This window comes from Anas acuta, chromosome 18 (genome assembly GCF_963932015.1).
Source record: "Anas acuta chromosome 18, bAnaAcu1.1, whole genome shotgun sequence".
In the NCBI taxonomy this organism is placed as follows: domain Eukaryota; kingdom Metazoa; phylum Chordata; class Aves; order Anseriformes; family Anatidae; genus Anas; species Anas acuta.
In genome coordinates, this window is record NC_088996.1 from 9,329,603 (window position 1) to 9,348,410 (window position 18,808).

At 45.7% G+C, this 18,808-nt stretch overlaps 1 protein-coding gene across 2 annotated transcripts; it reads left to right on the forward strand.

Moving 5' to 3' along the window:
• Positions 1–10,795: 10,795 nt before the first annotated feature.
• Positions 10,796–17,799, forward strand: LOC137841952 (ankyrin repeat domain-containing protein 40-like). 2 transcript variants are annotated; one of them, XM_068655464.1, is made up of 5 exons: positions 10,796–11,307; positions 11,878–12,026; positions 12,894–13,193; positions 13,763–13,938; positions 14,603–17,799. In XM_068655464.1, exons 1-5 carry the CDS (start codon positions 11,165–11,167, stop codon positions 14,744–14,746), a joined length of 912 nt encoding a protein of 303 aa, XP_068511565.1. In that variant the 5' UTR covers positions 10,796–11,164; the 3' UTR covers positions 14,747–17,799. The 2 variants fall into 2 exon arrangements, with proteins under 2 accessions (XP_068511565.1, XP_068511564.1); XM_068655463.1 differs by having other exon boundaries at positions 10,812–11,307; positions 12,708–13,193.
• The last annotated feature ends 1,009 nt before the right edge of the window (positions 17,800–18,808 follow it).

An 18,808-nucleotide genomic window follows, 5' to 3' on the forward strand; every position in this document is an offset into this window, starting at 1 on the left:
GACCCTGCTCTGTTCCCAGTGGTGGGGACACATGGCACCCATTTGACCCTACACCACAGCCCTGAAAACCCTCCCAGGACACACAGCCTCCTGGTTAAGGCTGTTGATCTAGACTTGCCTTAACTGTGCCTATTTTCATTAATGATAATTTCTTTGTCCATTTTCTTGCTCTTTCTAAGCTCTGATGGGATGTCCCTACCCCTCTCTGCTGTGCCGAAGGCTGCCCCAGTGTTTGGCGTGGCCCCTTCCAACTGAGGAGAGAAATGGGATTCTCTGATGCACAAACAAGTATAATTGTGGTGTTGCTGCTTTTTTTTTTTTTTTTTTTTTTTTTTTTTTCTTAAACCACTGCTAAAGGAACAGTAAACTGTTGATGATATTTATTAGGCAAACTGAGCAATCCTCATCTGGAGTTACTAAGCGGACAGCGGATAAATGTGCTGGTTTTATTGTGGAAGGGCTCTTGGCAGGAGCTGCCACCCTGCAATGTTCGACCTCCCATCTCCCATTGATCTCTGCCTCGGCGAAGGGGCCCTTGCAAATTCGGCCTCTCGTGCTGTCTGGGCCGGCCGCCACTTGACGCCAGCTCTGCCAACACAAACACAAACCGCCCCCTCTCCAGGCACGGCCGCGATCCAGCGCTGCCGCCTGGTCGCTTGCTTGCCGCAGCTGCGCCATTGAGAGCCCCAACGGGAGGGTTTGGCTGCCTCGGGAGCACGGTCCGTAGGGATGGAGCCCTCAGCTCTGTGGGTGCAGCCTCGGAGGGCAGCGGGGTGCTGGGCTGGCACCTGTCCCTGCCCCGAAGGAGGGAGCTGGCTGGGCTGGAGCCACAGGACTCTGCTTGCGAGACCTGCCTCAAGCAACGCCTGGGCCACCGGTCCCACACAGGGCATCCGGGCACAGCAGGGCTGGTACCAAGTCCCTCAGACAGAGGACTAACACCTGCCCCACCGGCAGGGACCCTGAGCACACAGGGAGCCCTGGGGCAAGCTCTTCTGCAGCCCCACCACCACCAGTCGTGGGCATCAGGTGGCCTTTGTCACTGCACAGATGCGAATGTAATAGAAAGGAAAAGTTGTTTTTAAAAGACTGCCTCATTTAGAAAGTAGCAATGTTCCATTCTGTATATAAAGCTTACTGCATTTAGGGTGGATAGCCTGACATTTTAGAGGGAACGTCCTCGCCAGATCCCCTTTGGAGCACAGCAGCCGACCTCTTGCCTCTAGCAGTTATGCTGCTTCCAAACCCACGTTGAAATCCAGAGGATGACTCAAGGACCTCAGCTTTAGCTTGCTTTAGATTGTAAAGGGCCAAATCTCCCCCCTTAAGTGCTGCAGCACTCCCTTAGCTCCACCAGGACCTGCTCAGAGCCTGGGCTATTGGGGTTGCCCAGGGAGCCCAGCCTGGCTGCCCACTGCATGCAGCAACTTCAGGGCCTGAGGCTTCACAACTCCTCCACGTGCCCTGTGCCGTGCGTGCTTGAGTTGCACCTTTGTGTGAAAGGGGGCAACGAGCAGCCACCACCCCACAGTGACAGCCCTCTGTGCTGCCTCCTTCTCCCCCAGAGCAGCTTTTCGCCTGCCTTAGAAGAGCACATCTCGTGCTTGCCCTGGCCGTGAGGCTGGCCAAGCCAGCAGGATTTTCTTCCCCACGTGAGGCACCTCTGAACATCAAAGCAAAGGCAAAGGCTGAGATACGCAGAGAGCTCTGGAAGCACATGCACATGAGCAGGGGCAGATTTGGGCTGAGGGGAAGCAATGGTGTGCCTGGGTCCTATTTTCGGAGCTATTTGTATGTGTAATTAGCAGTGGAAGCATATTTCAGATTCCCCCTAGTTAAGATTTTTGTCAGCACTCCCTGTAAGCGCCCATAGCTAACAAGAGCTGCTCTGACTCCTGAAATAACCCATCTGAGCAGATAACAACGTGTAAGGACGGGCTCGGGGAACCAGGGCATATTTAGAGCAGCGATCGCTCACCGAAACGAGCCGCTGTATCTGTGCATCCCGCCTCGTGCGCAGATGCTCAGTAAGCAGAAGTTAATGTAGTTAGACAAAAGGGCTTAGTTTGGGGGGGAAAATCAATAATGTTAGGGAGTTTATTACAGGGTTATGGGCCACCTGCTAGAACTCTGCATTAGGCCTGCATTACGTTGTGTTTCAGTGCGAGCTGATGGCATTGCTCTCAGGCGAGGCTAGTGCCAGAATTATTATTTTATGCCTCAGCAGATGGCTTCTGCTCGGGGGTTTTATCTTTGAGTGCAGACATACGACTAATCATCATTTGCTTTCTCTTTCTCTGCTAACGTAAGCTGGGCAGGAAGCAATTGCCAGTTTGATGATGGTTCATTATTGCTAGGTTTATTCTGTCTGAAACAGCACAGTGAGAGGCAAAGAGGGTACAAAGGCAGATAATCAACCGGTTATCAGTGAGATATGTGGAAAGGCTGGGCGCAGGAGCCTGCCTTGTGCCGGCCTGTCTCCCTCGCTCTACCAGAAGCAATGCCTTAGGTATCCCACAGACAGTTCAGGCAGGCTATGGAATTGGTGTCTTTGGGCTGTGTGAAGATTGCAAACGTCAAATGCTGGGAATTAATTCATCCTGCTGTCCATCAGGAAGGTTAGCTTGAATGACAGCATGTTGGGAAACGCCACCACCAAATCCATGGTGTGCAAATGGGTGGAGATATTCCCACGTGTTGCAGCACTGCTGTTCATGCATAAGCCATGGTGTGCTATCCTCGGAGGCGAACCAGTACATTTGTGGTTGCTGCTGATCTTCAGTTTTTCTTGTTTTCAGTTCTGTTTGAATGAAAATTCAGAATAAAAGTGCCAGTACAGGCCGCAGGCTGGGTGCTCAGCACATCTTTCACCAAAGCACGTGATGTTCCTCCAGGAACGTGAGTTAATTTAGTACCACATGTACTGCTGTAGGAGGCTAATGAATACTATTAAACCCATTGCACAGATTCACTCCAGTCTGCAAATGACCCTAATTCAACTGCCCTTATTTATTTTAAGGAATTTAAAGCCGGGAGGAAGTCACTTGCTGAGAATCACACAGCAGCAGCCATGAAAGGCCACAGTCCGAGACCCTGCTTCTAGCCCCACGGGCACCATTTGCTTTTCAAAAGGCTAATTCAATATAGAAATGTCATGTTGCTTTTGTTTGTGATGTGAGTCAACTTATGCAAACAGTAAGGTTTTAACCCGCTGTGCAAATGCTGTTACACTTTAATTTAACTCCCCCAGCTCTCATGTTTCCTCCTTGAAAGCCCAGAGTTTCTCCTGGTTTGTACCGCAAGCGTTAATTCCCATAGCGTGAAGGCACCAGCTCACCATCACTCTGAGCTGCTCCTTTTGGAAAGTTTATGAACCTTTCAGCAGACTGAGCTGAGAGTTTGTAAGGTGAAAGACAACTGCTGCAAATTTGCTTGCTTCTGTGCTGCAAGAAGTCAGCTCCAGCCGAGCAAAGACTTCACCAAACCACTGAATGTGCAGCAGTTTGGAAGTCCTCGCTGTGGCTGGGAGCCCCTCCAGGAGATGCAGCGCGGCTCCCAGCGACTGGGCTCGCCATCAGGCAGCGGCCGCTGGCTTCGCCGGACAACCTGGAAGTCCCAGAGCTCCTCCGAGGGTTTGGTATCCAAAACTTAGCTATAAACAATAATTAATTCTCACAAAATGGAGCTATTTCCATTTCTGCAAAGATCATGAAAGCCTTTTAGCGTCAATTCCGTCTTCATGGAATTTAAATCTAAATTAGGACAAAAATCTTTTTAACTGAGGACTTATTGCCTTCATTTGGCTTTGCTGGTTGTCCGCGGTCCTGGCTGTGGCTCTGCTGGTCGAAGCTCAGCCAGGAGCAGCCAGCCCCATACGTGGGGAGCTGGGCATTTTGGCAGCCCTACTGAAAGGTGAAATGCTCAGCTTCAGCCTGCAGTGCCCTGCTTCACCGCCAGCTCCAAGACATTGTGTGCACTCAGCAGAGCCTGAATCCAGATGAAGGCCATCAGGAAGAGCTCATAAATCTCCGCTGGGCTGCTGACACCACTACTGGAAATGCCCAAAGGTGACTAAGTGCAGCCCTGGTATAAGCAGGGTGCACATCTCCTGGCGTTCAGCTGGCAGCAGGTCCGAATGCAGGCTGGAGATTTCACAAGCGCTGTTTGCAAAGCAGCAATGCTCTGTTTCCTTTCATCTTCCTAGTACGAGAGACTCCTGCCTGCCCTGGGAACGGGCTGTTTGTCCGCACTGAATGGCTTTTTTCATTGTTGCTTATTCTCGTTTCAGCTAATTCAATGTACATTTTTATTTTAATCTTTTCTTGTTTGTGGCACGACGCGTCCACCTGCAGCCTGCACGCAGCGGGGTTCAGGGAGCTGCAGCATTTTGCTTTTTGATGGCAGCGTTGAAGAAAGATAACCAGCCCTTGATGGCCTGATGTGATGGTGGCTGGCAGAGCGATTGTAGGTAATGGTTAAGAGATTCATGTGGTTTAATTGTTATAATTTTCCTGTCTAAGGAAATTTTCCTTCCTAAGGCCCGCACGTTGGGCTCATTGTGTTATCTAACCAATTGCTGGGATTGTGTTTTAATGACAGCCGCAGCAGGCCTTCTCTGCGTAGTGAGGTACAAAGGAACCGTAGCATCATTAGAGGCAAGCGTTTCAAACGTGCTCTCTAATGGCCTGATTTTTCTCCCATTGAAGGCGATGGTAAATATTCTCCTGACTTCAAAGGGGAGCGTGGTGAAGTTGCAGCCAAACCCTCCTGGAAATCCCACCCAGCGCTTGATTTTCCTTGACCTGAAGGCCAGCTCAGTCAGCTCTGCTTCTACAAAGGAGCTTTCAAGAGTGATTTCAGCCACTGCTGCAAAGCCACAGGATGACCAAGCCCTCCCAACTGCTGGTTTCTCTTCTGCAGCTGTCTGGACGGCATCGCTTTTGCTCTCTCTTTGTTGATATTTAGGGCAACAGGATTCCTAATTATGTACTTCAGGCTGGTGGGGTGAACTTGGGCCAGACTGCCTGTAGTGGGGTGGGAGGATGTGGGGTACCCTCACAGGACCTTCGACTTTGTGTGCCTCAGGCATGACAACAAGTTGGCCTGTGTGCCTGCAAAATCATCATCTCTGCAACCCGTGGCTTGAGCTGTGACTGTGTCTTCCCATCCCAGAGGAAATGGTCTTCAATTCAATGTTACGCTTTTTTCTTTTGTGTTTCCATGACACTGTGGTTACAGATCTCTCCCTAGTGTGGAAAAATATAAATTTTCCATACACTTATTTCCATATACTTAACTAACTTATTTCTAAAATCAATCAGATTCGTCAATCAATATTGTCTACACAGGACCACTTCTGGCACTGACTCGTTCTGTGAGCTCAGACCATTTACTCCTTCCATGCCACAGCTTCCCCCTCTCTGAGAGGGGACATAAAACTCACACGTGATTCGCAAGTTTCTCTTGTGAATCCCATCACTCTGCTTGCTATCACCTCAGAAGCAACGTCTGGTTGTGATGTGTGACTTCCTGCAACCCCAAAACTGCTTGAAAAAATGAAGTATGCAAAAACCGTACCTGCAGCCATTTGTTTGTGTGTCTGGAGCTACAGCCTTGCTGTGAGAGATCAGCACTTTTTATTTTTTTATTTTTTAATAAAAAACTTTGCCATGGCTAAAAATCTAATCATGTTGCTGTTTCAGAACATATACTTGGTTTGCACTCTCTCAGCTCCTTCCCAATTTGTTTGAGGAATCTCTGGCGTACCAATGGGGTAGCCATAGAAAACCAGGTTAGCGCACAGTAGGGGCTTTCATGGCCACTAATCTTGATGACAAAATTATTCGAACAAACACTTCTTGTGTCACCAATATATATTATGTAAAACCTTGTGACTTTGATTATGTGTCTATAATACAGATTAGTCTGTTTGGGTGTTTGGTGCTGACCTCCAATAAGCTCCTAAAGTATTAGCAAGAATTTGCAAGTGACAGGCAGGCAGAGGTGCTGTTCTGCCTAATCCCATTCTCAAAACTCTGACTATATATGTCTGAACAGTTTCTGTTGCTTTCCTTAAAGCACTGGGTTATTTCTTTCTCGGCCCCCTCGCAACGGCCTTTGTCCTTCTCTCCGCTGCTTTGATGTACCACAAACGTTGAAAGATTTAGCTAACCTTATGGATTAGAGCCAGGAAGACAGCGAGAACAAATTTAGAATAGGAGGCAGAGAATGTACCAGCTGGGAGGTGATGCTGTCAATCTCCATGGAGACCTCTTTAGTTACAGCTTTGCTAATTACTCTGTTGAATTGTATAGCGTCTGGTTGAAAGCCCATCCAAGTCAATGGAGAGTTCCTAATTGACTCGTAGCTTCAGCTGGCCGTGTCTCAGGACCATGAGGAGTGCACAGGGCATAGCTCCTAAGTGTGTCTGGTTATGATTTGCATTCGTGGTTTTCCCCTTGACGGCCGAAATGCAACTGAAGGAGAATTCAGACCTTGATGTGGTCTTCTGCATGGGGGCAGCTTCTCCTAAAGAAATACACAGCCCTTCAGAAACCAGCTTGCCTTAGCAAAACACTTGATGTTTTGCTAACGAATGCAGGTGAACCATCTCCACTGTCTTGTTAACAGCACGTGGACTTGCTACACCTGCAGGAAGTGAACTGGGACCAGATCCACAGAAGCTTTTGTTCTCCAAACACTCAAGTAGGACATGGCCCTAAGCAGGAGCCAGGCATACCTGTACCCCGTGTCCCCTGAAAAAGCCAATTTCATGGCTTGGGAGAGCAAGGTGAGGGACTACAGACATGGACAGAGAGGAATTCAGCCAGATGCCTGGAGAAAGGCTAGGCAGCCACCTTGTTGGCTCAGCTTTTTGGGTTTGGATACCCCTCAGCTCTGAAGGGACCAGGCTCCACGACTGCAAACAACAACAGCCCTCAGGGGGAGAAGTTTGGATCCACGCACTGCAGCTCAGGCTTGCCATTACTTGAAGCCAAACTGGCTTTAGACACTAATCCACTGAACAATTTCCAGTTGTTATCAAAATCTACTGGACTTCTTAACCACGAGTCCCTGAGCTGATGTACCACCTCCCTCAGGTTCCAGTCCTCTGACTTGTTTGTTCAGAAACTATTTATTTGTCCTACAAATAGGAACAGTGTTAAATTAACAAACAAAAAGAAAAACAGCCACACACCGTGCCTGATTTCTAAAGGGATTTAGCTGTCTGAGCAGATCCTTCTCCTGCAGATCACAATTCTCCCCAAAATCAATGACATTTTCCAACACCCATCAAATTTCAGCCCTGCATCACGTCCATTCTTCGGGCATCTTCTGTTGGGATGTTGATGTAACTAGACAAGTCAAAAGAAAGGCAAGCAGTGTGTTCCCTACAACTTCACAATTCAACAGCGTGCTGAAAGCTTTTATTTATTTCAGCAAGAACTGAGGGGCTTAGGGAAGGGCCTCAGCTGCCCTGTCTCAGGTGCTCATCTTGTCTGACATGAGGCAGCTGGAAGTTTTTGGGTTTGAGGCTCGTTACCTTTGGCTGCTTTGGCAGTAGGTGGAACACAACAGGTTTCTCCAGAGCACGATTAGCGTGCCCTATTCTTGGGTGCCTACACAAAGATGAGATGAAGCAGGCTCTGGGGTGTGTGTGTGTCTTCCTTCAGGCACACAGCGAGCACTGGATCAGGCAGACTCAGACCTGACAACACGGGGCTTTGAATTTAACCAAGTTCTCCTACAGGCCCTCACACAGGGACTTCCATGGGGCCAGCAAAATAAACAAGTATAACACAAACTGCTTCTCCTGTGTGACTTTGACTTCTTCTTCTGGGCCCCTCTCCACCGCATTCAGACACTCAGAGAAAGGCCCAAAGCTAGCATAGTTAAGTTAGCTTAGAGCTAGGCAAATACTGGGCTAGACTTTTAGTTTATTATATCTTCATTCTCCACCAGTCCTGCTTTAGTGCTATAAAGCTTTAAATCTCTGTGTGTATGCCTGTGCTTCAAGCCCGCGCTGTTGGGTTGGGTGGGGACTGAGTGCCTCAAATGTGATTGTACAGCTGTATCTACATTCACCAAGTAACTGGGAATTAAACCTTTAAAAAGATGTTTAATAATAACCTTAAACGACTGAGAAGTCGGTTAAAGGAGCTGGGGAATAAACCTGCAATGCAAAGGGAGTGAAAAACTTTTCAAGCCTTCAAGCCTTAAAACAAAAAGAGGGGCACAGGCCTAACGGACAGACCGTGGTTTCTCCAAAAAAGGAGAAAAGAGCCAATACAGAAGTTGGGTCCCAGAAGCTTGCAAAAAGGCAGAAATTAAAACTAAGCCAACAGAATCTGGAAAGCTTGTTCCAAGGACAAAGAATGGCCCGACGCTACGCAGACACGTCCCTTGTGGTTACTCCATGCAGCAGCAGGATGTCAAAGCACGGGACATCGAGCGCTGCTTGGCGCTGCCTTACAAGTTCCAGCTGCTGCCCACAGTCCACCCAGACTTCACTCACGGCTGGTGGATACAGATGCCCCTTGGGTGGTGAATGCACAGGGAATGCTGAGCACCTGTAAATCACAAAAACCCAAATATCACTTATTTTGTCTCCCCCCCACACACTCTTCCTGTGGCTCAGAGCAGCAGCTTGGTGTTTCCGCTGAAGGCCAGGGACTTTAGGAAGCACATTTAGGAGGCACTCTGACTGCTAGCTTTTGGGAAGGCAGCACAGCACGGGGTGCAGATCCCAGCAGCATCCAAAGAAGATGGCCAGCACCCTGCAGCCCGCACAGACCCTGCTGTCCCCAGTACGGAAATACATGTACAGGTGTGAATGGGGGCTTGCCAGGCATGGGCACAAAAACGGCTGCCATATGGTAAAGGGGAGGGAAGGAGCAAGGAAAGAGCATGCTCTCGGCTTGTCGTGTTTCTGGTATGTGCATGCTGGTGCCAATAAATGGGGTAACACATGCGAGTTTGGGCTGAGGCTCCAGGGCGCAAGGCACAGGCAGGACGGGCAATGGCGGCTGGAGTCAAGCATGCTCGCTGCTAATCCTCTCCGCACAGTCTTTCTTGCGAGAGGAAATCTTATGACTCCAGGGAGAAGTACATTGTGTAACTAAGCAGTGGTGAACCCGAGCTGCATTTAACAGGGCTTGGCACAAACACTGGAGAGTAGGATACTCATCCCCGGAGAGCGTGAGAGAGCCTGTCCCCGTGCATCGCCTTCGAGTCCTTAAAAGCCCTGGTGGTGGCCTTGGGAGAGGAGCTCAAGCAAAAAGAAAAGCCCCATAACCCTAAACAAATCCGCTCATTGAGCGGGGCTTCCCTTCCCTTGTTACAACATTGCATAACGCCCCTTTGCACTGTGCAGAGTTTTGAAATCTGCAGGATCAAAGCTGTATGGAGACACTATGGATGTGCTGGGGAAAATTTAAAGGCGTTTTACAACCACAGAGAGAAGTGCAGATCTACACTTCGGGCCCTTCTTGCTGTTCCGCTCTGACACCTAGTGGCACAGAGCAGTTTTACCCGTGGCCTAGGATAAGGGTTAATTTTTCTAGGCCTCATCTTGCTCTCTTTGCGTGAATAGATTTTCCCCGTTGGTCTGAGGTCATGTACCACTTTGGAAGAGGCCTACAGGCTATTTTGCCCCTTTATCCTATTGGATTTTTTCCAGGTTTAATAAGTTGGGATTGCTTAAAGCTGTCGTGCTGTGGTAGAGAGTATTCTTGCTTCCTATAAGATATGGTCACTTATTCACATTTGTGTGTGCTGTGTTTGAGTTTCACAGCTGCATGCCATGATTGCTAAAGACAGGCAAATGTGGTCATGGGTGCTGACCTGGGCTGAGAAGTGGGATCATTTAAGACAGCTTTTATTGAAAAATAAAGTAAGTTTAACAAATAATAATAATAATAATAATAATAATAATAATAATAATAATAATAATAATAATAATAATAATAATAATAAATCTAGGTGACAAGTGTCCAGGTGAAGGCTGGACTCCAGGTCCCTGAGGTCCGTATTTGCAGTTGTCACTAAACATTAACAGAAGAGGAGAAGTCTTGTTTGCAAACCATTCTCTAAGCCAAGCTGTTGTTCATACAGTTGGTTGTGTCTTTCTGTACAAGCCGAGCACAATTTTTGCTAAGCCTGTTGCAGTCCGTTGCATGAGATCAAAGGCATGTGATCTGGTTTAAAACAAATGCCTCTGAGTCACGGTGTGACCTTTGTCGTGCTATTTAAAAACGTCGCCTTTGCTGCTGAACACTGGGGCTGCACAGGGACGCTGAGCACCTGCGTACCCCACAGCCTCGGCTGAGGAGGGATGCCCAAAATGGTGTTCATGTTTAGAAGTGTACTGGGTCTGGCTGGGATGTTAAAACATGGTAAAACCACCACAAGAAGTAGAAAAGTCTACATTCAGTGGGCCTCAGCCTCTCCCGACTGATTGCAGTGAAGTTCGCTCCTCTACTTCTGTGTTTTGAAGCTTCGTTTATGGTGGTAACCGCTGGGGAGCGGTTTGGGTGGTAAATGCTGCAGGCCTGCTCTGAGTGTTATTGCCTCTATCACAGCAGGAACACGGCTGTCCAACGTGTCTGCAACACAGGTCCTAAATGAAGTGGTGGGTTCAAAATAATGTGACAAATAAATGCTGAAAAAGAGAAGCAATGAAAAATAATTAAAAAATCACCTTAGCGCAAATTTCTCATTGGTGGCAGGCACTGATGCCAAAATAGAAACCCTGGAATTGACGAATGCCCCAGCCCACGCTGCAGTGATTTAATTAGTGCTTTAATTGTACCCAGAGGCACACGGGCTGGGAATTATCAGGGGGTGCCCACGGGAGCTGCGGGGCTGCGCTCTCCACCGGGGGCTGCTGAGCCCGAGCCCCAGCCCCATGGCTGGAGGGCAGGCGCAAGGCCGGAGAACCGGCGCAGGCAGCGGGGTGTTTCCACCCTACAGGGGCCGCTCCGTTCCTCCGTTCCCTTCCGAGGCGAACAAGCCGGGAGAAAACCGTGAGGAAAGGCGAGGGGAGCCCGGCCCCGGGCCGCCGCCACCGCCCGCTGCCCCTGGGCACAAGATGGCGGCGGCCGTGAGGGAGCCCGCGGCGGCGGCCCGGGGCCGGGGCTCTGGGTAGCGGCCCCGCGGCCCCGGGATGGCGGCGCTGAGCAGCGCCTCGGAGGAGCGGGAGCTGCAGGAGCGGCTGCGGGAGGCGGCGGCGCTGGGGGACGCCGAGGAGGTGCGGAGGCTGCTGGGGCTCGGCGTGGACCCCAACTCCCAGAACGAAGTCGACGGCTGGTGAGGGGCGGCGGGGAGCGGGGGGGACCCGGTTCCCCGGGCCGGGGGTGGAGGCGGCCGCGGCTCCTCGGTAGCCCTCGGCCCGCGGTGGGGAGGCCGCTGCTGCCCGTGCCTCGGGCAGGGGTTTTGGATGATGTTTTGATGAGGGGTTTTGGCCCCAGGGTTTCCAACGTCAGTCTGGGCACCCTGCGTTTGATGTTGCTTCACCCCAGCCATTGCTGCTTCGAGGACGCAGTGCTTTAGTTTTGCGGTTTACTGAAAAATGCTAACCTCAGAAGGCTTTGGGGTTTACGGCTAAAGAGGATCATAATGAAGGGAGCCTGTCCTCCTTCCACCTGCAGCCGCCACCTGTTTGTGCTGGGACCTCTCCTTGGGCTTCACCAGCACGGCTCACCCTCAGCCTTGCCCCGAGAACTTGGAACACAACTGTTAACTTCAAAGATAAAATGTGATGCAATGAAGGAAACTTTATTCCCAGGTGTCCTGCATGCAACCCAGGTGACTCGTTGACTGGCAGCGAGGAGGATTCAGGATAGATCAGAGCACAACCCCTCTGTTTCCTTCCCCCAGGACGTGCCTGCACTGGGCCTGCAAGCGGAACCATGCCCAGGTGGTGGCTTGCCTGCTGGCTGCTGGCGCGGACAAGCAGATCCTCACGGCCACCGGGGAGCTGGCTGCACAGTTAACTTCGAAACCAGACATCCGCAAGATTTTGGGAGGTACTGTTCCTGTCTTAAAAGCACTCTAGAATTTGTGGTCTTCTTTCACCCAGATCAGTAGACTGGCAAAACTTTGGGTAGGACGACTGTATCTAATTTGATAGCTCCCAGGGAATAAACATGTATCACATAACTTCTAATTGCTTTTTGGTCTGTGAGTGGAGCTTTCTAAACTGCTTTGACATTAGTATCTGTCCTGTAATCATCACTCATGTAAGAATTTAACTTACTGTAGAAATCTGAAGCAAGAGAAAAGAAGGCTTGGATATGGTATCACATTCACTTAGCTGAAGAAATATTTGGTTTAAGATGCTGGCATGGGTCATAATAAACCATTTGCAGTAGTGTTATTAAAAGCATTGCAAAATTAGATTTACCAAAGAACTATGGGCCCTTTCCTTCAAAAATGCTAGAATAACACTGCTAGATATGACATAATTTCCAATGGTTATTTGTAAAAATATGTTGTTGTTTTTTTTAATTTTATTTTGAAGCTATTTGCCTTCCAGGTGTTACATGCTTATGAGAAATCAGTATTATCCTTGTGTTTACCTCAGAATGTGATGTAGTTTTAAGAAACAACAGGAAAACTGACTTCAAAATGAGAAAGATGCATCCAATAACTTGGTGGCTTTTTTCTCTCTCATCCCCTACCCCCACGTTTTTGAATTTCATTAATAGAGGAAGACAATGAATGTCAAGGAGCGAAAGATTTAAATTTGCCAGTTGTTGCAAACTATTTGGCCAACCCACCATTCCCTTATGTCTATACTGAAGCAAGCATTCCAGACAGCTTGGCAGAATCCCAGAATGAAAGTGCTTCCATCTCTTCCGCTTCCCAGAGTGAAACTAGTCCTTGTTCATCAGCAACTCAGGTTGAAGGCATGTGCACACCTACATCATGTAACAGCGACGATGGTTTTCCTGTGCCAGATGCTGCGGAACAGCTGTCCAGCCCCTCAGCACCTACCCCAGCACCAACATGCAAAACGCCTGAAGTACCGAACGGCCCCGTTTGTCAGCCACCCTTGTCTCACAGCGAAGGTCTGTTTTCTCCTGTAGCATCGAATGAGGCTGTACCTCAGCAAACTGACAGTTCGCCTACTGGTCCTGCACCAACATTTCAGCCCTTTTTCTTTACTGGAACTTTCCCGTATAACATGCAAGGTAATGAAGTGCAATTTTCATCCTTCTATTATATCCCATTCCATGTTTTTGTTACTGATGGAGGTAGGGATTCATTCCACATTCAGAATAACGTTGAACAGAGGTAGAGACGTTAAGTTCTTTGGCCAAAAATACACAATAATACATTGATCATTTTTTTTCTGCATTCCAAAGTAAAAATAACTGTTGTACTGTATCTTTAAAACAGTAATAGTTTCCAAACTTTGTTTTCCACCCATTGAACAATCAGTCGTTGTGACTGAGCAACAGAAAATCTCCAAGTTTGCAAAATACCATATAGCATAAAATGCATCACAGGTAGTTTGGTAGCAGCTTGACTTTGTGACTGGATGGGTCAGATTTTTAGCATTGCAAACATGTTTCCCAGTGTATTTCTGCTCTCTTAACCACCAGTTGCTGGTGAAATGAAGGCACAGTATTTCTCCATGAGGGAACAGATGTTGTATTATAAAACCTGAGCTCAAAAGATAATTGTAATACTTTAGTGTTAGGGGTCTTGTTTGGTTGGTTGTTTTTTTTAGGGGATTTTTTTTTTTATTTTCAATCAGAACTTGTACTTAAGGTGAGAGTCCAGAATCTCAGAGACAACGACTTCATTGAAATTGAGCTAGACAGACAAGAACTGACTTACCAAGATCTGCTCAGAGTGAGTTGCTGTGAATTGGGTATAAATCCTGAACAAGTAGAGAAGATAAGAAAATTACCTAATACACTGGTAAGAAAGGTAAGAATTGAAATCAGAGATTAATTTGACTCTGCAGTTTTACAGAGAAGTTATTTCTGTAAAAAGGTTAGCAAAACACGGCATTGTGTTAGAAACTGATTTAAGCTTACAAATTCAAAAGAACATTGGACTTGCCTTGTAACTTCATCATAACTTGCTTAAAACATTCTTGTCAAAACAATTATTTCAGCTCCTAGAGCATATGGAACAATTAGATCAACTTTTAATGCATGAGTAACAGTGCATTAGCATGCTTTTAGTATAATTGCTGTGTATTGCTTCAGTGTTTGCTCGTCTCGAGAACAAATAACAAGGGGAAGAAATGCCACAAATTGTTATGTGCATAGTTCAAAGATATGCTATTAACAAAGAAACATACTCTTACGGTCTAAAAACACCTATATTAGGTGTTCTGTAAATGAAACGTGTTCGGTCACCTCTTAAGTTAAGTGACGTGCATAAACAGTCAAATCATCATGAGGTTCAAGGCAACAAAACCATGCTTTGAAAGTGTGTACACTGGTAGGAAGTTTTTATCTTTATGTATTGCTGTCATTGGGTATAAACTCCCTAAACTTTAATTTTTGCTTTCTTCAGCTATTATAAAGTAAGACCAGATATGTTTGATATGTTCAGAAGTTGTTGTTCTGTCTGTTCTTTAAAGGACAAGGACGTGGCCAGACTTCAGGACTTCCAAGAGCTGGAGTTAGTTCTTGTGAAAAGTGACAGCTCTCCCTTCAGAAATGCTGCATCAACCTTGACTGAGAGACCATGCTACAACAGTAGAGCATCAAAGCTGACTTACTGACTCTTCTAGATGCATTCTAGAATACGAAAACTTGGTAATTATATGCTGCTGCCTTTTGAAGGCAGTGAATTAAGCATCTATGAAACCTTAAGTTATTGTTAGGGTTAATATTTTAACTAGTAATTTATCTTTGATATTTAATAACCCCTTTGCTTTTATTTTTTTACTTGATACTGTATTCAGATAAAGGATACCTCATATGTCTACTAAAATCACATGCTTCCAGTGCCGTTCAGTTCAGTTTATTGATTGTATTTGGCAACAGAGGGCAGCAAAGACTGAATCGTTGATGCAAAAGTATGTTGAGCATTCCCACTCTGACCAAATAAGAGTCATGGAAAAGACATTCAGGAAACAGTGTGTGTATGTATGTGTTTTTGAACTTCCTGCTTAAGTTACAATGCAGAGGTATTTGTCGTACAATGAACGGCTGCTCTCTAAAAATGTAGGATTCCTTAATCTCTTTCCCCTTCAAAGTCTTACCAAGATGCTATTGTTTTCTTTCAATTTGCTTGTAAGTTTGCAGAAAAGTGGAATGTCACTTAAATACCAAATGAATACCGAGCAGTTTTTCACATTCAGGTCTAGGCCCAGGACTCCAGTGCAACAGTAACGAGGACAACAAGCATTCTGCATTTGTAAGACCTGACTGTGCAGCAGGCAGTTACCTCAACTGCCCTGTGCAAGCCAACCCCATAGGCACCTGCACTTGAAGCACAGCTGTACCCCAAGTGTAGTGCTATTTAAAGAAATGTTTGCTTCCTGCAGCAGCGTGGTGCTGGCCATGCTGCTTTTAGACACGAGCTGGTACACATGCAAGGTACTGCATCCAGCCTGTGCCAGTGCTAGCTTCCAACACCACACCATGCTGCAGTGTGTGACATAGACATAGCCTTAATCTCCTCCACCTAAATACAGTTCCATAGTATGACACCACTGCGTCTACCTTATGAGGCTAGGAATAGTTAATGCTATCTGGTGACAGAAGAAAAAAGCTGTTACTGGCCTGAAAATAACAACAGTGAGGTAAGACTGCCCACCTTTAAATACTTGTTTCTTTCCCTTACAAGAATATTGCCACTTAAGTGAGGGCATCCCTTCAGTTCCACAAGATATAAAAAAAACATTTTTTCATTAAGAAGTATTTAAGTTGTAAAGCAAGTTAATGCTCCTATTCAAAAGAAAGCCCTTATGTTTCAAACGGTAGAGAGGGCATCATAAAGCTGTGGCTTTTGTCTTTATTTTCCCAACCATTTGAGAAGACCATATATTAGACACACCAAAAGCCAGTACTGTCAAGTAGTGTCTGTATAGCCCAGCCTCAAAGACCAGTTACAAGGTGTGTGGTTAGCTTCTGCTGTGTGAGGAGCAGGAGAAACACAACATACCTATATGCTTGAGGTATCACAACTCTAAGGTGCATACTATGCTCCTGATTAGCCATACTAAACTGGAAGCATACAATTGTTAAATAACCTGCAATTTTACCATCACTTTTAAGCAGTGTCAAAATTGTTAGCCAGACAAGTACCTAAAAGGCTGAAGGCCTCTAAGTGTTTTCATGTGATTTTGGGGTGGAGGGAGAGAAACATCTGGCTACGACGAGGACTGCTTAGCTAGCACTGAAGCAAGTCAGTAATGAAAATATTCATAAAACCACAAATGGATGGCAGAAGTCATCATTAAAACACACCTTGTTGGAGTCCCTCCTTTTCAGTCCAAATTTTCATTAAGGTAGTTGACTTGCAGTATGCTGAAATACTAACAGCCTGAAACTTCTTGAGCTAATGCCAGCATTCTGCAAAATTAAGAAGCTTTTTGTTTTCTCTTATACCAAAAAACTAACACAACAACCTTTACACCAAAAATGTTAAAAGGGTAATAGGGAGCAGAGTTATTTTTTCTGAACCTGAGGGTTGTTTATTTTTTTATTATTTGATACCAATTTTCCTTCAATCTCTGCTTTATTAAGCTGCATTAGAGCAGATTCTTTATACACAGCTGGCAGAGTTTGTTGTATGATCTGGATTGCAGTGTTGACATTGAGACCATGAATAGTACAATCAACATGTTTTGGTAGGAGCAGTATGGCTGCTACGATTTCTTAGCTTCCTGTGGCACAGCTGCGTTATCATTGAAGCGACTCCTCTAAGGGAGGTTAGTACAAGCACGCATTTCAGAAAAATACAGAAACCTCTTCTGCCAGCAGAAAAGATGCTCGAGTCTGTGTTCAGGCTTTCCATTAAGTTACTTGGGCTTAAAATTCTTGCTTTAGTGGTTTGAAAATAATTACCATCCTTTCCCACCTGCTCCATATTACAAGAAATGCAACTTAACATGTTTTCACTTACTTACTCTAAGTCCTTCTCTGTCCAAGAGCTGGGCTACTTTAAAGCCTGATTCAGCTGCTGGTAAGCTAAAAAGTATGACACAACTTTTACCTAACTATTGGTAAACTATTTTACCTAACTATTTCTCCCATTTTATTTTTCTTGTAGGACAGGAAAGGAACTTTTATCTTAACTATTTATTTATCTTTTCAATGTAGCTTGGAGGCTAGTTCAGAAGATGTGCAATAACTGTTTGAAAACCTGTACAGTAATAGTTAAACGGTTTAAAATAAAACTGATTCCTTTTCAGTTCCTGTACTTAGGACATCAGTGTAAAAGACTGCCTCCACTAATTAATGAACATTCAGCTATAGGAGCAGCTGGTTTAAAAAAGCTTTATTTGCACTAGTTTCCACAAAGAATAGCTGTTAATGTGATTAGACTAAAACTTTAATTATGATCTGACTGTAATAATAACAATAAGTCTATGCATTTCAGAGAAATATTTTTATATGTTTTATGCAGTTTGATAGACTCTAAGGCACACTAGCTAAGTTTCGTTGTTTGGTTTTCTTTGGACAATAAATTGGTGGTAGTAACAACTGAAACTAAGTTTACAAAACTTACTGTTCTTCCAAGGACAACTTTTGCTTGCACTACAAACTGATACTGAACTGACAGTGCTACTCTTCAGTTCTATTAAAATATTGGTTGTTTAAAATATTTACATGTCTTCCCTTTTCCTTGGCTGGGGGGGATGGGACAGGGGACACAAAACAAGTAGGGTAGATGTTAAAATTTTATCACAACTTTGAAAAATCACAAAGCAATATGTTCTGAACAACAAATAAAGGACTCATCAAGGTGCCAAGCCTGTATGGCAAAAGCATGGGGGAAGTGCTTACCTAAATAAGCTACATGTTTTCTGCACAGCATACCTGGAAAATCTCAGATTTTATCTTGGGCTTGAGCTCTGAAGATGACACTTTTCACATAGACAAATGTATTGTGGAGACACTCACTGCATTTAAATCTGAAGGAAATTACTGGAAAGGCACCATGTTTCCTATGCTTTGAAATACAGAATTTTTCCTTCATCTTCAATGCAGCAGAATCTCCACTATTAGATGTGCCAAAATGTGAATCCCAGCCTACGTTACTACAAGGTTCCTCATTTTTTACTATTTGTACCTGTCCAAAGTGAAGGAAACTGCTGGTCCCCATAACAATTATAACGTAATTATAATTACAAGCAACGTAAGGTGCAAGCAGACATTTAGCCAATGAAGTAAGTGACACATTCATTCATGCAGTGGGCAAATCCTGTCTCTTCCTCAAGTTTAGAGAGGAAAAGGTATTTGTAAAATGACAGTATTAGAACTTAACTGTAATTTTACCTGCTTTCACTCACATGAATTCTCATGTATTCCCAATAAAAAGAACAGCCTCCTTTCTGCTTTGCCCACATACCCACATCTTCTTTGGAAAAATAGAGTCAAAAAGGGATCGTGGCTGTCTGCAAGTACTATCCCAGCTTATCAGAAGAGCAGTTCTCCATTTCACCAGAGGAACCGACCTGCAGATCCTTTTTAAGTGCACTTCCACAAACAGATGACACAAGCACACCGACATCAGCACAAGCAACAAAAGTGCTTTGTCCATATATGACTACAGTTACCTACAGAATCAAGTCCTGAGTATTGACACGAAGGATAATGTAGTTTTTAAAAAT

Excerpts from the sequence above, each read along its gene's own strand:
- LOC137841952 (XM_068655463.1), top strand. The coding sequence starts at position 11,165 with ATGGCGGCGCTGAGCAGCGCCTCGGAGGAGCGGGAGCTGCAGGAGCGG. Across the intron at positions 11,308-11,877 it reads CAGAACGAAGTCGACGGCTG|GACGTGCCTGCACTGGGCCT; the intron begins GTGAGGGGCGGC and ends TCCTTCCCCCAG. Across the intron at positions 13,939-14,602 it reads CTAATACACTGGTAAGAAAG|GACAAGGACGTGGCCAGACT; the intron begins GTAAGAATTGAA and ends TGTTCTTTAAAG.